This window comes from Chiloscyllium punctatum, chromosome 3 (genome assembly GCF_047496795.1).
Source record: "Chiloscyllium punctatum isolate Juve2018m chromosome 3, sChiPun1.3, whole genome shotgun sequence".
Taxonomy (NCBI): domain Eukaryota; kingdom Metazoa; phylum Chordata; class Chondrichthyes; order Orectolobiformes; family Hemiscylliidae; genus Chiloscyllium; species Chiloscyllium punctatum.
In genome coordinates, this window is record NC_092741.1 from 135144144 (window position 1) to 135161255 (window position 17112).

General features: G+C 39.6%; 1 protein-coding gene across 1 annotated transcript in view; it reads left to right on the forward strand.

The window, feature by feature from the left end:
* tpo (thyroid peroxidase) overlaps positions 1-17112 on the forward strand; it is a 97603-nt gene that overhangs the window by 6424 nt on the left and 74067 nt on the right. Inside the window, exons 2-4 of the mRNA XM_072549119.1 lie at positions 5876-5995; positions 12696-12789; positions 14091-14260. Coding sequence (XP_072405220.1) covers positions 5902-5995; positions 12696-12789; positions 14091-14260 — 358 coding nt within the window. The 5' untranslated portion in view covers positions 5876-5901. The remainder of the gene's footprint in view (positions 1-5875; positions 5996-12695; positions 12790-14090; positions 14261-17112) is intronic.

Here is a 17112-nt window from a genome sequence, read left to right on the forward strand (position 1 = left end):
GACAAGGTTTCAATTTTGTTCTGATGTGAGTGACTTGCAGGTGCAACCATAAGTGGTTTGAAATTTCCCCATCCTTCATCCTGCCTTCTACATTACTGTCCCTTTGACCTCAATTAACTTGCACACCTCACCCTATATCCCTTTGTACAATCATTTATGTCCCCACTTTAGCCCAAGAGCCCTAGACGTGGTGAATTCCCATATCCTTGTTGGCCCTGTATCACCCCATGTGGAGCTCAGAAATACACTGGCCAAGAGAACAGTCACCTCACCATCTAGAGCCCCCACCAAACCTTTCTGCATCTCCCAATCCCTGTACTGTTACTGTCAACATTCTCTCAGTGAACAGCTATGGTGAAGCCAACTCCTTGGCTTGATTGACAACAACAAAAACAAAAATTGCTGTGAAAGCTCAGCAGCCCTAGCAGCATTTACAGAAAGCAGAATTAATGCTTTGGGTCCAGTGACCCTTCTTCAAATTTGGTTGACCTGTTTTCTTCAGGATTCCATAGATTGGTCCCAGGTGACCCACCTGGCCATTTCTGACCAAACTCCCATGACTGACCATGGTGCACATCCAGACTGACTTGACAGGACAGTGCACAAGCCAACCTTTGGATTGATGTCTCCTCAGTGAACCAACTAACTCCCCTTCATCCTTGGACAGGTTACACTTGACCTGCAAGACTGACCAATCTCCAGCTGTGAGGGAGGACAAGGTTGTTTGGATTCTGATAGAATACTGTCCCTAACTGACTCTAGCCAACCCCTGGACTAGAATTGAACATGTTCCTTGGCTTACTGAGGTGGCAATCCCTTGAGTGACTGTCAGTGCTTGTAAGCCCATGAAGGACTGTTTCCTTTGCCTTTCAACAATGGCCATTTGCTTGAAACAGATGCAATGTGCTTCTTGGGTAAACTGCAGGCACATACTGCTGGTGTGATGTTGACAGGTCGCATGGCATCATTTCAATGCCACTGACTGTATAGTGTTTCTCATTGTGAGGGGCAACCTGCCTCTTCCTCTATACTAAGAAGGAGTTAATCATTGAGCTGGCAGCCTGTAATGGCACACAAAAGAGCATATATGATCAGAAGGTAATGTGAGCCACACAGAGACTCACAGTCTGTAGGTCAGTACTGGAATCTGTGAGAGTATACTAAGCAAAAGATGTGTCCTAAAGTGACATCTTAAAATGCATAAATCCCCATACCTCATCAAGTATACCCTGGAACTCTATGGGAAACTAGGGAAGTGATTGCTGGGCCACTTGCTGAGGTATTTGGATCATCAATAGACACAGGCAATATGCTAGAAAACTGGAGGTTGGCAAACGTGGTGCCACTATTTAATGATTTTGATGTGAACATAAGGGGTATGGTTAGTCAGTTTGCAGATGACACCAAAATTGGTGGTGCAGTGGATAATGAAGAAGGTTACGTCAGAGTACAACTAGATCTTGATCACATGGGCCATGGGCTGAGGAAGGGCAGATGGAGTTTAATTCACATAAATGTGAGGTGCTGCATTTTAGAAAGGTGAATCAGGGCAGGACTTATTGATTGATTGATTGTCACGTGTACCAAAGTACAGTGAAAAGCTTCATTTATGAGCAGTACAGGCAGATCGGAGTAAGCAAGGATATACAGATCAGAGGTTGTGAAAAGACTTGAACAGAAGCATAAAGGTTACATTGCGTGGGACGTGGCCGAGGTGAGATCAGCATTATTTGGGGCTCTGGAGAGTTCATTCAGTCTAAAAACGACTGGGTAGAAGCTGTTCCTGAACCCACTAATGCGTGTGTTCAAACTTCTGTATTTTCTGCCTGATGGAGGTAGTTGTAGGAGAGCATTACCGGGTGCAATGAGTCTTTGATGATGTTGGCAGCCTTTCTGCACGATGAGCTGTGTAAATGGAGTCCATGGATGGAAGTTTGTCTCACCATTTGGCACACCACCTTCTGTAGTTTTTTTTATGGTCCTGGGCAGAGCAGTTGCCATACCAGTCCATTATATACCCAGACAGTATGCTTTCTGCAGATGTTGGTGAGGGTCATTATGGCCATGCCAAATTTCCTGACCTGTTTGAGGAAGAAGAGGCTTGTTGTGCCTTTTTGACCATCAGATCTACGAGGGAAGTCCAGGACAGATTGGCAGTTTTCATCATTCCTAGGAACTTGACACTCTCCACCCTCTCAATCTCAGTTCCATTGATGTAGATGGGAGCTTGCTCTCTCCTCTCTTCCTGAAGTCAATGATCAGTTCTTTAGTTTTTCTGACATTGAAGAGAGGTTTTTCTCATTGCACCATATCACCAAGCCCTCCATCTCTTTTCTGTATTTTGACTCATTATTGTTAGATATCTGTCCCCGTATGGTGGTGTCGTTAGCAAATTTATAGATGGCATCTGTTTGGAATTTGGCAACACATTGTGGGTGTACAGGGAGTACAGTAGGGGGCTGAGGATGCATCCATGGTCGGTGGGGGGGGGGGTCCAGTTATGAGTGTTATCATGGAGGAGGTGTAATCACCTATATTCACTGATTGCAGTCTGTGGGTCAGAAAGCGGAGGATCCTTTGGGCGGAGCTGAACCCAATGTCATGGAGTTTTTAGATCAGCCTGGAGGGGATAATGGTGTTGAAGGCAGAGCTGTAGTTGATGAGGAGCAGTCTAAGATAGGTATCCTTGTTGTCTAGGTGTTCCAGGGATGAGTACAGGGCTAGGGATATGGTATCTACTCTGTACCTGTTACATCAGGGGATTGTGGCAGGCTGGGAGACCAGAGTTGATGTGGGCCATGACCAGCCTCTCGAAGCACTTCATGATTATTGAGATCAGAGCCACTGGGTGGGAGTCATTAAGGCACATTGTATGTGGTTTCTCATGTAAAAGGATGATGGTGGTCTTCTTGAAGCAGGTGGGGACTTTGCCTTGCAGAAGGGAGAGGTTGAAAATGTCAATGAATACTTCTGCCAGTTGGTCTGCATGCTTGGTTGGGGACACCTTAATGGTAACACTTTATGCACTTAAAAGTGAGCTCCTGGGGAGAGTTGGTGAACAAAGAAACCTTGGAGTGCAGGTTCATAGCTCCCAAGTAGATAAGATAGAAAAGAAGGTATTTGGTATGCTTACCTTTATTGGTCAGTGCATTGAGTATAGGAGTTGGGAGGTCATGTTGCAGCTGTACAGGGCACTATAGGAATATTGCATGCAATTCTGGTCTTCCTACTGTCGGAAGGATGTTGGGGAATGAGAAAGGGTTTAGGAAAGATTTACAAGAATTTGCCAGGGGTAGAGGGTTTGAGCTATAAAGAGAGGCTGATTATCCTGGAGCTATTTTCCCTGGAACATCACAGGCTGAGGGTGACCTTACAGAGGTTTATAAAATCATGAGGGGCATGGATAGGGTAAATAGGCAAGGTATTTTCAACAGGGTGGGAAAGTACAAAACTAAAGAGCACAGGTTTAAGGTGAGAGGGTAAAGATTTAAAAGGGACCTAAGGGACAACCTCTTCACACAGAGGGTGGTGCGTGTATGGAATGAGCTGCCAGGTGAAGTGGTGGAGGCTGGTACAATTGCAACATTTAAAAGGCATTTGGATGGGTATATGAATAGGAAGGGTTTACAGGGATATTGGCCAAGTGCTGGCAAATGGGGCTAGATTTATTTAGGATATCTGGTCAGCATGGACTGAAAGGTTTGTTTCCCTGATGTATGTCTCTGTGACTCTATGACTGTAATGGCAAAGGATAGAGTGTTTAGAAAACAAGCTACGGTCCATAAAATGCATTTTAACAGATGCACGTGATCCATCTCTACAAAGTGATCTGGCAGTAGAGTGTACGACTAAGTGGTCCTGAGTTCCAAAGTGAAATGGTGAAAGGCTGACATAATGTGCAAAGTGGTCTGAGTGCAAATATGATGATGGGGTGAATCTGACGGTTTGCCAATTTGGTTTTGCGTAGATAAAGTGTGGAGAAAGCTGCTAGCCATGGAGAGTGCAGGTATGTTGTTATGAAGAAGCAATCAGATGATTGCAAGGACAAGCATGCAGTTAGGTGCAGCCATCAGGTGACCTGTTGGGAACTTATAATATAGTTTCTCGAGGAAGGAGAGGAAAATTGGAATTGGTATATAAATAAGATGAAATGGGACTTTAATGTGATGCAAATGCATCGAAATAAGACAATCAGTCAATAATGGCTCAGTGCTCACTTACAACTTGATTCAAAATCAGGTCATCTTTTCTTAATAGAGGACAGGACTTTGTTTAATTCTGGTATTTCCCACCTTCCTCATCATTGTTCACGCCAAACTAGGGAGGGGAAAATTCCAAGCACTGGGCTAAATTTCATGGGTCTCCATGGGTCCCACCTCCTGCACCTGCCGTGCCCCCACCATCACCGCTACCACATCACTAAAAGATCGAGAGTTCGTTGGCATGGAAAGCCCACCCAGGTTACAAACTGTTATTGTGCAGCAATAACTGCATTGAGATGAGTTTTCTGACCCTATCTCAGCACATATCCCACCTTCAAGAGCTGCTGGCTGAATACCAAATATCCTAATCAGATGGCAAGAAGATCAAAAATCTCAAAAGCACCACAATGTGGGAAAAACAAGGAAACTGTTCTCTGCATTCTGCTTTATTACCGCCCAAATCAATTTTAATAATTTTAATGGAAGTCTGTTCACCTTTCTATAGTAAAGTTTGGAAGTAATCATTTCAACTTGGAATATGGTATAATCCCCTTAGAGACTGATAACTTTAAAAAAAAAGATTTTTGAATTCCCAGTGACCAACTTAAAGGAATTAAATGACAAGATTTCCATATTTAAGACTTTTACTGTAACAACCAAGCTAACAGTAACATCAGCTTAACATTTTATATTTTAATTAACCATATACAACAAATAATGCATTGCTTATTGATTTTTAATCCATTAAACAACCCTCATTTTATGGTTGTATATGACACTGTAGCTTAAGAGACCAGGTCATTATTCAGGACACATTCCAGAATTATTCTCAGCTCACTATTGCTTGTTCTGATTTGTACAAACACTGGGAATTCCTCTCCAATTCAGCTAGGCAGATTTACCAGCCCCTTAAATCTGTGGATGAGATTCTATGTGTGTTCTTCAAGCTGACCAACAGAGAAAACAGTTTTCCTGTGCTTTCTTGCATGGCTTATTATATTTGTATTATCCACCCACACCCCTTACGTGTTGACTGCCTATGTTTTCCTTTGGGATTTTGTGATGTATTTGAAATGTCATAAAGACACCTCTGTGGCTTTTCTGCAGATATTTCCCCTTCTAAAGTCCAGCTCTATGTAAAATGGATCACATGAGCTTCACATCCAGGCAGAAATTGAAAAGAGTTATCGTCCAAACACCAAATTCCATTCTGTCTTGAAAATAAACAGTCAGTTTAAAGTATTCAAAAACAGAAGTTGCTGGAAAAACTCAGCAGGTATGTCATTATCTTTGAAGAGAAATCAGAATTGACATTTCAGATCCAGTCACCAGACCCAAAATGTTAACTCTGATTTTTCTTTACAAATGGTGCCAGACCTGCAGTATTTTTCCAGCAACTTCTGTTTTCGTTTCTGATGTACAGTATCGATAGTTCTTTCAGTTGAAAGTATATCGAATCTGACATTTCTAACAGATCTTAACTGAGGCTTGAGCCTTTTCTATTCTCAATTGTGACATGCCAATAACTTTATTAATCATCATAGGAGAACATCATTGGAGTTGCAATCCCAGACTTGCTCTACTTGCTCCTTGGATTGCTCTCAATCTGCTTATCTCATCACATTATGCATTTCAAATATTAGTAGGATGTGAAATTTTGTTTTTCTCTGCAGGACTAGCGTTCATCTTATGCTTCAAAATGAGAGTTAAGACTATTCTGTGTATTGCAGTCATGGTCGGTTGTGTAGGTTTGGTCCTCCACTTTAATAAAGAAGGTGAAGAGATTGTCACAGGTAAGTTTTCAAGTTCATTACTCTGTAAAAGTGCAATTTTCATATATATATAAAAAAAATAGGTTTCAATGTGATGGTGTCACTTTATGCACAGATTTAATTTGGCTGTAACCTTTGTTATATCCCCCAGCATTAGTCTCCCCATTCAATGAAAATGGTTCATTTATCTGCCATGTCAGCTTTGATTGATATCTTGAAAGTCTTTATCAAATCACATTTCGAATTTAATGCATTTTTGTTTCATACTTACTTCCAGGACAATTAGGTGACCTCTTGTTTTGTTTTAAAACTCAGTCATTTGATGCTAATGTCTGCCGAAGCTATCATTCATTCCTCATCTCTAGATGCCTTTGAAAAGATGGCCGTGAGCTGTCTTCTTGAACTGCTGTGGCTCATTTGGTCTAGATTGACCTAAAATGCCATTTAGAGAGGAGCTTCCAGGACATTGACCAAGTGACACTGAATAAACAATGATATCTTTCCAAGTAAATTTGATGAGTGGCTTGCAAGGGAACTTGCAGATCCTGGATCTCCCATGTGTATGTTGCCTTTGTCCATCTAGATGGTAATAGTCCTGGTTTGGAAGGTTCTGTCTCAGGAGCCTTGCTGAATTTCTGTAGGGCTCCATGTAGATGGTACCTATTGACACTACTATGCATCACTGGTGTAAGAAGTGAATGGTTATCAATACGGTGCCAATCAAGTGATATGTTTTGTCTGACTGGTGTTAAGCTTCTGGAGGGCTATTGAAAACTGCATTCTTCCAGCAAGTGGTGGCAACTACTCTCACCTCATCTCTGGAATACAACTCTTTTGTCCAGTTTTAAGCTAAGGTTGTAATGAGGTCAGGAGCTGAGTATCCCCAGTGGAAGCCCCACTGAACATTAGTGAGTAGGTTATTGCTCAACATGTCTACTTGATGTCACCTTGCATCATTTTACTCATAATTGATAGAAGATGAATGAATCAGTAAGTGGCAAGTTGGATTTCTCATGCTTTTTGTGTACGGGACATACCTGAGCAATTTCAACATTGTCGGCAGATACCAGAGTTGGAACTGCACTGGTACAGCTTGGTCAGGACAGTGGCAAGATCTGGAGCATATGGCTTGAATGCTATTGCCAGAAAATTGTCAGAGACCATAGCTTTTGCAGATTCCAGTCTCCAAGCATTTCATGAAATCATGTGGAATTAATTGGAGTGTCTGAAGACTGGCATTTGTGATGCTAGGGTCCTCTGAAAGAGGGTGCTGTAGATCATCCAGTCAGCACTCTGGCTGAATATTGCAAACAATGGTTGAGCCTTGACTCTTGCACTGGAGTACTGGGCTCCTTCAGTATTGAGGATGGGAAATTTGTGGAGCAACCTGCTCCAATAACTAACATCTATGACTGGATATGGCAGGACATGAGAATTTGGACCTAATCCGTTGTCTGTGGAATCACTTAGGTTTGTCTATAACTTGATGCCAACAATATTTGGCCTGCAAATAATTTTGTTTTGTATCATCACCGTGTTGGCACTTCATTTTTAGGTATGCCTGCAACCAATGTTGGCATATCCTGCTGCACTCTTCATTCAACCCTTGGCTTGATAATTGAATATGCCAGGCCATGAATTTGCATATTGTATTGGATCACAATTCTCCTGCTGCTGATGGTTCACAGTACCTCATGGAGGCCCAGTTTAATAAGGGCTATGCAGATGTGGCTTCTGAGTGACTGATTAGATTACCTACAGAGTGGAAACAGGCCCTTCGGCCCAACAAGTCCACACTAATCCTCCAAAGAGCAACCCACCAAGACCCATTTACCCCTAACTAACGTACCTAATACTAGGGGCAATTTAGCATTGCCAATTCACCTAACCTGCACATTTTTGGATTGTGGGAGGAAACCAGAGCACCTGGAGGAAACCCACGCGGACACGGGGAGAATGTGCAAACTCCACACAGACAGTCACTGAAGGTGGAAATCGAACCCCGGTCTCTGCCGCTGTGAAGCAGCAGTGCTAACCACTGAGCCACCGTGCCGACCCAGCATAGAGTGATCCAATATGACCGTGCCACTGACATCAGCACAAGGCTCCCTCTGTTCTTGTGACTGGCTGAAGTGTCTGCTCTGTTCTCAAAGAGGCTGCCATCTAAGCACCTTGAGTTCAATACCCACATCTATCAAGTAACTGCTCGTCAACCCTTTAAAAATAATCCTGATGAAGAGTCATACCAGACTTAAAATTCTTTTCCTCTCTGCGCAGGTGCTGCCAGCCCTACTGAATTTCTCCAGCATTCTCGGTGTTTGTTTCAGATCTTCAGCCTCTGTAGCATTTTGCTTTTATTGGTGGAAGTATGAGATTGACACAGCAGCAACATGTCCACTGCCTCGACTGATCACAGCCAATATGCAATTCTAACTGGACTAGCCAGGGTAAAGGCAGGAAGTTCCCAATGATTGGGGAGTGCAGAACCAGAGTGACAGTCTATGAATAAAGAGCAGGCCATTTAGGGGTGAGATGAATAGTTTCTTCACCGAGAGACTGGTGAGTCTCGCTGCCACAGAAAGCAGTTGAGGCTAAACTATTGAATATTTTCAAGAAGGTGTTAGTACAATTCTTTGGAAGGGGATCAAAGGGTATGGGAAGAAACTGGGAACAGGATAGTTAGTTAGATGATCAGCCATGATCATGTAGAATGGCAAAGCAGGGCTGAGGATATACTCCTGCTCTTCATTTCTGTGTTTTTATATTGACATAATGCACAACACATAGACTGAAGATATACCCTATTTGTCCATAAAAGAGGCCTCAGTCAACTGCTCACAATTTTCCTGAATATCTCTCCATATTCCACACCATTCAGAGCCTGGAACTGATAATCAGCATCTGGTGTGAAGTCATTTTGTGGCTTAATGCACTCAGTCGTTCTTGAGACGTTCCTGTGCATGGATCATCTGATTGCCTCACATCTCACACATCCTGTCTGGGATACGCAGAGCTACCTCTAGCCCACCATATAACTCACTCACCTTGCCAGGCCTTGTTAGTAAAGTTGCTTTCATACTTCCATGCTGACCCATATTTTCAGTTTCAGGATGCTTCCAATTAATCTTTGATGAATGATTTTATTGTCTTTCCTATCCTCATTGTGAAGTTAATTTGTCTATCGCTTCCTAAACATTTTCCATTTCATTTTTATATCTACGAATCACTTTGCTTTTGATCAATCCTCTGGCACTTTTCTATTTGATTTTAATAGATTAATAAATACTCTGTTATCTCTTCTATATTTTTTAAAGATACACAAATACAATGATATAATTTACCTCAGCCATAGATTTTGCCCACTTTGTGTTTGTTTTTGTTTTGTACTTTCTGTTTCTATTCATACATGATTTCATATCCTTTTTGATCATTTCTTCTGATGTGATGTCTGACATTCTTGCTATTTTGCTATTATTATCCATGAAGTTCATTGTTTAGGAATCATATACATCCCTTTACAGCTCTAACCCTGTTCCATTTTTTCGCTGGTTGTTTATATGTGTATAGTATTTTATTATTCCTGTTTATATTTCACAATGAATTCATTTTATGGATTATATTTTCCTTTTCCTAGTTTCTTTCTGAACCTAATGCAGACCTTTTTGATTTCCTCTCCTTTGTTGCCAATCATTTCCAGTGTATTTCTTTTTTTCCCTTTCGCTTCACCTTTATCTTAATTGCTTTATTCCTCAATTGTGCATCAATACTGGTTAGTTTGTCTTCGCAATTTAATAAGATATATTGATCATTCTGATAAGACTCTATTGATCACCATTTTAAAAGGTTTCTCCAATATTTCTCTTCCTTTATTTATATAGATGGTAACTTATTCCAGTATGTTTTCTCCAAGTTAATTCATATCACTTCCATTCCATTCCCAATTTATTATTTCAGTCTTTTTCTTACTTACATTCTTCTCAATGTTTCTTTTAAATGTTATTATGTGATTGCTTTTGTCTTGGTGCTCCCCAACATTATTTCTCTTCTCTGTGCTTAGTTCCAACAGAACACCATCTCTTGTTGAATTTTATATCTACTGGATAAGAAAGAATTGTAACAAAAGGCAGACTTGAAAAAAAAATCAATTACCTGTATCCCTTTGGATATCTCTTTGTGTCAATTTATTTGGTGTGAGTACAATCCTTATTTTATAAAATTAGAAGTCACACAACACCAGGTTAAAGCCCAACAGGTTTATTTAAAATCACAGGCTTTTGGAGCACTGCTCCTTCTTCAGCTGATGCACTTCACCTGACGATGAAAGGTGCAGTGCTCCGAAGCTTGTGATTTTAAATAAATCTGTTGGACTATAGACTTATGTCATGTGACTTCTGATTTTGTTCACCCCAGCCCAGCACCAGCACATCAACATCATGGCTACCATTTTATGCCATTTGCTAATTCACATATTTAGTTCCATTCGTACTCACTGCTAACTTACTTTAGCCAATTAAGTCAGTGCTGCCTTGAGTCACACACATATTGTACAATACATGCAGCCATTGTGACTGAATGCGTGTATCAAAAACAACAGTTGCATGAAATCATACTTTACAATATTATGAAAAGCTCTCAATAATTTTGTATACAAATTGCTTTGTCCATTCGTTTTTGTACAGACTCAAATTGGTAAAGTATGAAGAAATGAAAAGTAATGTGTAGGTGTCAGATTGTTTATCTTATATATTGTGATCTCAATCTCCTATTTAAACTTTTAACTTCTTTTTGCTGGTGGTTTCTTTGCAGGAACCTGATTGCATTATTGTCCACATTGACTGCTAAGCAGAAATAAGCAACACATTTCAGTACAAGCAAGTAAAGACGCACTAAACATTTTTATGGCTTTGCTCTCTAAGGATCCACATACACAATTATTTATTATACTTGCATTTAATACACTAACCTTTGCTTACTCCTGTCAATAAAAAGGAAGATTTGCATTTATATAGTTCCTTTCATTACTTCAGTACGTCCCAAAGCACTTTACAACCAATGAAGTGCTTTTGACCTGTGGTCATTGTTGTAACGTTGGAAACACAGAGCTAATTTCTGCAAAAACAATGTCCCATAAACAGCAATATGATAATGAATTTTAGCCATTAGAGTTGACATATCTGTCACCATTACAATACTGGAGTGGCATCATGTATTTTAAGCATCAGAACAAATATTAGCATAATAGCATCATAAAGTATTATGTAGCTTTTGTCCTGTTTCAATCCCAGCACAATGAATATCTTTCTCTAAACTTACATCTGGAATACCATTGATCCTTGTAAATTGATTATCAATTCCCATATTGATCTTTTGAAAATATACATTCAGTTATGAAAGAACTTGTTTTTTTCTGTAGTCATTCACAGGATAAGGGCATTTCTGGCTAGGCAGCATTTATTGCCCATCGCAGTTGTTAAGAGTCAACCCAATGTGGAATAAAAGAAGCTAGTTTCATTAAAAGGCAAGACCTTGAAACATTTGAAATGTCATAATAGTTAACATTCTGCAAATGTCTGAAGACAGAAAGTTTTCTGATGAGGGCTGATTATTTATAACCCACTGCAGAAGTCTATCAAACAGTTCAGTTGTATTAAATTGTTTTTGCAAGTTCAGAAAGGTCCACCATCATCTTCACAAGGCAACTAGGCATGAGCAATCACATTTTAAGAACATAATTTAAAAAACATGTTTTCTGTATTTAAACTGGTGTGCCAATGAAGTTCTGTTTTGATACTCAACTTCAGAAGTTCCAGAATTTGATTTGATTTATTATGCCCCTAAGTACAGTGAAAACTTTTGTTTTGCATGTAGTACAGGCAGATCATAACATTCACAGATCATAAGGTGATTGAACAGGGAGGGATATACAAAGTTATGGCTGCAAAAAAGGTGCACAAAAGCAAGATCAACATTAGATTTAAAAATTAAGATGGTAAAAACAATGACTGCAGATGCTGGAAACCAGATTCAGGTTTCGATTTCGAAGCTACTTGGATGCTGCCTGAACTGCTGTGCTCTTCCAGCACCACTAATCCAGAATATTAAAAATTAAGATGTCCATTCAGAAATCTAATTACAGTGGGGAAGAAGCTGTTTGTATACCTGTTACTACATGAATGAAATTACCTGAACTTAGACTGACCAGCTAGCTCATGTAAAACAGAAGCCTATTCTTTGGTTCCCGGGGAACATTTGCTAATAAACAGCAACATTAAAAAAAGAGGCATCATTACCTCAGTACCTCATTTTGACCAACAAAAGAAGACAAAGGCAGATATAAAAGAAAATAGCACTAAAAGTATCTAATTTCAGTTCTAAACTGGTCCTTGTTCAGAATAGCTACAGGATGGTCAGCAGGGAAAATATTTTTTTTAATTATTGGTGGAATTCCCAAGTTGAGATTGAAACTGATGCAAGAAATGTTGAGAAGAAAAGATAAGAATGAATGAGAACATTTAAATCATGAAATTATGAGCACCTCAGTTACAATCATTCTCATCCTTAAATAATTAGGAAACTGAACAGGTATTGCAGTGCGTAAAGCTTCAACAAGCAGAGTAATTGGTATAATAAATCAATAAATCATACATGTCATTACCATATCGCTTTGTGATATATTACATGATTTGACTGTGTAACTCACCATTTATTTTACATTATGAAGAATATTTAGAAAATCCTGGTGACTCCTTCTTACCTCATGCAATTCAAGAAGGAATAAATATGGTGGACGGTGCAATACATCATACAATGAAAAGGTACGTATATCAAATATCATTAAAAAACTGTTACATTTTAAACATTTAATAAAGAAGTTGGTCTTATTTTCTATCTATTACACCCATGTATTGGGAAATTAGTCTTGATCTCCTGCTGTAATTTTGGCAAAGGGTCAGCAAACCCTGATTCTTAAATTTATTTGACCTTGTGAATCTTGGAGTGGCATTACCAGGTCATAGAGTCATACAGTATAGAAACAGACCCTTCAGTCCAACCAGCCTAAGCTGACCATGTTCCCAAACCAAACTAGTGAACCAAACCTGCTTATGGTTGGCCCAGATTCCTCCAAACCTTTCCTATTCATATATTTATCCAAATGTCTTTTAGAAGTTGTTACTACACCTGCATCCATCACATTCTTTCCACACACAAATCATTCTCTCTGTAAACGAGTTGTCCCTCATGTCCTTTTATAACCTCTCCTTCTCATCTTAAAAGTTTGCCCCCTAGCTTTGAACTGCCCCACTCTAGGTAAAAGATCCTTATCAATCATCTTATTTATGTCCATTATGATTTTGGAAACCACAATAAGGTCACCCTTCAACTTCCTACTTTCCAGTGAAAAAAGATCCCAGCCTTTCTGGACTATTTTTATATCTCCAATCCTTCATTCCTGGCAATATCTTGGTCTTGAACAATTTGAACAATATCTTTCAAAAGGCACGGCTGAAAGGAAAAATGAAAACAGAAGCCCAAAATCTGGAAAATCTTTCAGGATTCTAACATCTGTGAGCTGGCACAATTTGTGCCTTCTCAATCACTCTGCTCACACAGATCTGAGAACTGAAGAGCAGGCCAAAATTTGAAAGCTCTCGACAGTTGAAATACATTGGAGCATCTGGCTGTCACTCCACTGTTCGTTTGGCTTATTCTAGGGAGTCAAAAGGATAAATTGACCTGAGTCTTCACACATCTCCATTTTGATGCATCTTTGCTACACACCGGCAGAATGGTATTAATTGTGATACTCGGACATTTATAAATAAGATCTTTGTGTCCTTAAATTTTATTTATCCATTGTAAATTGCCATATCCACATTTATAGTAGAAATACCTATATGTGTGTGTCATACTATAATTTCATTCACCGCCATTAGATACAAGATAAAGGTTTCCTTAGAACTGAGGATTCATTCACTCAGTTTGTCTTTAAACTTCCTTTAAATTCCAAACCTTTCACAAAAACACAATCAAAACAAGATAATGTTTACTATTTGAAACAATGTTTATATATTATAGGCTGACGTGGAATTCCTTTTCCTTTGTTATTATTTATCAGGGAAATAGATGTCAGTAAACTGCCTTCTTCTACTGAATTGCTGTCCTTTTCCAAGAGGCCAGAACCTGAGAGCAAAAAGATTTCAAGAGCTGCTGAGGTCATGGAAATGTCAGTGTATCTGATCCAAAAGGAAGTGCACCAGAAATATAAGAGATCAACCAATTCCACTGGTAAGTGAATCATATTTGTCCTCAGCATCAGAAAGAATATGTACAGGTACTGGGACTTGAGTCTCCAACCTGGATTCAGGAAAAATTGAGTCATAGAATAGAATTCCTATAATGTGGAAACACTGACCATCTGAAGAGCATCCCATTCCAATAACCCTGCATTTCCAATGGCTAATCTACTTAGCCTGCACATCCCTGGACACAATGGGCAATTTAGCGTGGCCAATCCACCTAACCTGAGATGAAACTGGAGTACCTGGAGGAAACCCACATAGACACAGGGAAAATGTGCAAACTCCACACAGATAATCACCCAAAGGTGAGATTGAACCCAGGTCCTTGATGTTATACATAGCAGTGCTAACCACTGGGCCACTGTGCCACCCCAAACCATTTTCTTATCCAGTGTCATTATCCAAGTGCTCTTCATTGTCATTTGGGATTCACTATGGGCATTCAGCCCCTCATTCCAGTTTTCGTTTGGCCAAGCATGAGCAAAAGAGCTGAATGGAAGGTGGGATTAAAGTATCTGCTCTTGACATCATAGCAGCACTTTGACTGAGTATGGCTTCAAAGAGCCGTAGCAAATTGAATCAATCAGAATCAAAGGAAACTGTCCACTAGTTGGAGACTTATATGAGAAGGTTGTTATAGTTTTGGGAGGCTATTCATCCCACTCTCAAGACATCTCTGTAGGAGTTACTCAGGATGGTGTCTTAGGTCTAACCATCTTCAACTGCTTCATCGATTGGTTCGCCTTTAACTCCTTAGATTAACTAGCTTCGGGCTAAATTAAAAAACAGTAACATAACGGCGATGATCTCCTGATTACAACCTGATCTATGAGCTTTTTTACACACGGTCAACAATGTTAGAGAGATAAATGCATGGTTTAAACACTGATTTGGGAGAAATGGGTTTAAAATCATGGGATATTGGCACCAGTACTAGGGAAGGAAGGAGCTCTTCCAATGGGATGGGCTCCATTTGAATCATACTTGGACCAGAGTCCTGATGAATCGCATACTATGGCTGTAGATAAGCGTTTAAACTAAATAATAGGGAGTGGGTTCACTTGCATGGAAAGTTATAAAATCAAAGGTAAAGGAGAAGGTAGGATTGCAGATTAGTGATGGGGTTGATTGTTACCAGAAAATAGAAAGAAGGGACAGAAAGTATGAATGTCAAATTGTACCAAGGAACTGTAAACATGTGGGAAACTCAAAAATTGAACAAACTTAAAAGCTTTGTACCTTAACGCACAAAGCATTCAGAATAAGGTAGATGAGCTGATAGTACAAATCAAGGTAAATGAATACAATCTCACAGCTATTATGGAAACTAGGTCAAAATTAGGAACTTAATATTCAGGGATATTTCATCTTTCGGAGGGATAGGAAGGATGGAAAAGATGGTGGGCTAGAACTGTTAGTAAGAGGTGAAATACAGAGAGTTGTGAGAGATGGTCTTGGTTCAGATAATGTAGAGTCCATTTTGGTGGAGTTAAAAACTGATAGCCCTGAAAGACTGGGATAAATTTAGATACCAGCAAAGGATGACTATAAGTGGAACTATATGTCTGCTCTTGACATCAAAACAGCATTTTGACTGAGTATGATTCAAAGAGCCATAGCAAAACTGAAATTAATCAGAGTCAGGGGAAACTCTCCACTAGTTGGAGAGTTATATGGAAATATGGTTATAGCTGTTGGAGGCAATTCATCCCACTCTCAAGACATCTCTGCAGGAGTGTCTCAGGATGGTGTCTTAGGTCCAACCATCTTCAACTATTTTATCCATCAGTTTGTCTTTAACCCCTTAGGTTCACTAGCCTCAGGGCTAAATTAAAAAACAGAAACATGAAGGTAATGTTCTCCTGGTTATTACCTGATCCATGAAGTTTTTCCCACAGGATCAACAAAATTAAAGAGACAAAAGTATGGCTCAAACAAAAGTAATAAAGACATAGAAAATTAACTATGATGGCAAACTAGTGAGGAATATAAAAGCTGGCAATACAAGCTCCTTTAGATATAAAAAATGGAAGAGAGAAGACAAAGTTGATACAGGCCCCTTAGAAAACTGCAGTGAAAAGTAACTAAAGACTACTAAAGAATATGTTGATTTGATTTTTGATTTTTTGGTTTTATTCCATCACTAAAGAGTAATATCAGACAAAATAATGGAGGTAAAGGCAAATACGATACTTGGCCCTGATGGCTTGCATCCTAGGATCCTAAAAGAGTAGCTACAGAGAGAGTAAATGCATTGGTTGTCATTTTCCAAACATCGTTTGATTCTGGAAAAATTCTAGAGGATTGGAAAACTGATACTGTCACACCCTTATTCAAAAAGGAAAGGAGGCAAAAAGTGAGTTTTGTCAGTGACACTCATAATCCATGAGATTATATAAAAAGGTGACTTGAAATTATGGAGCAAAGCTTGCTTTTTTCAAGGTTGTTTTTGGAATCCAGGCACCAGTAAGTATGACATTTGTTGCATGATTCTAATTGCTCCAAGATGACTATATTACAATAGAATTCAGGCCAAACTGCAGGACAATTGAGAGTTAACCATATCAATGCTGGAGTCACATGAAGACATGACTGGGTCAGAGCTTTATGGATCTGTTGGGTTTCTTAAAACAACCTGACCCATTGAAGGCCACTTCATCTTTGCATTTCCACATCTTTTAAATTTCATTCAAATTGCTTCGTGAGGTTCAAATGCACATTTCCTGAACTATGAGTCAAGCCTCTGGATCACTAACCAAGGAGCACAGCTGCAGCACTCTCATACCCCTTAATTTGATATTAACTAGGCTGGAAAACACTACAGCCAGAAGTAATTTT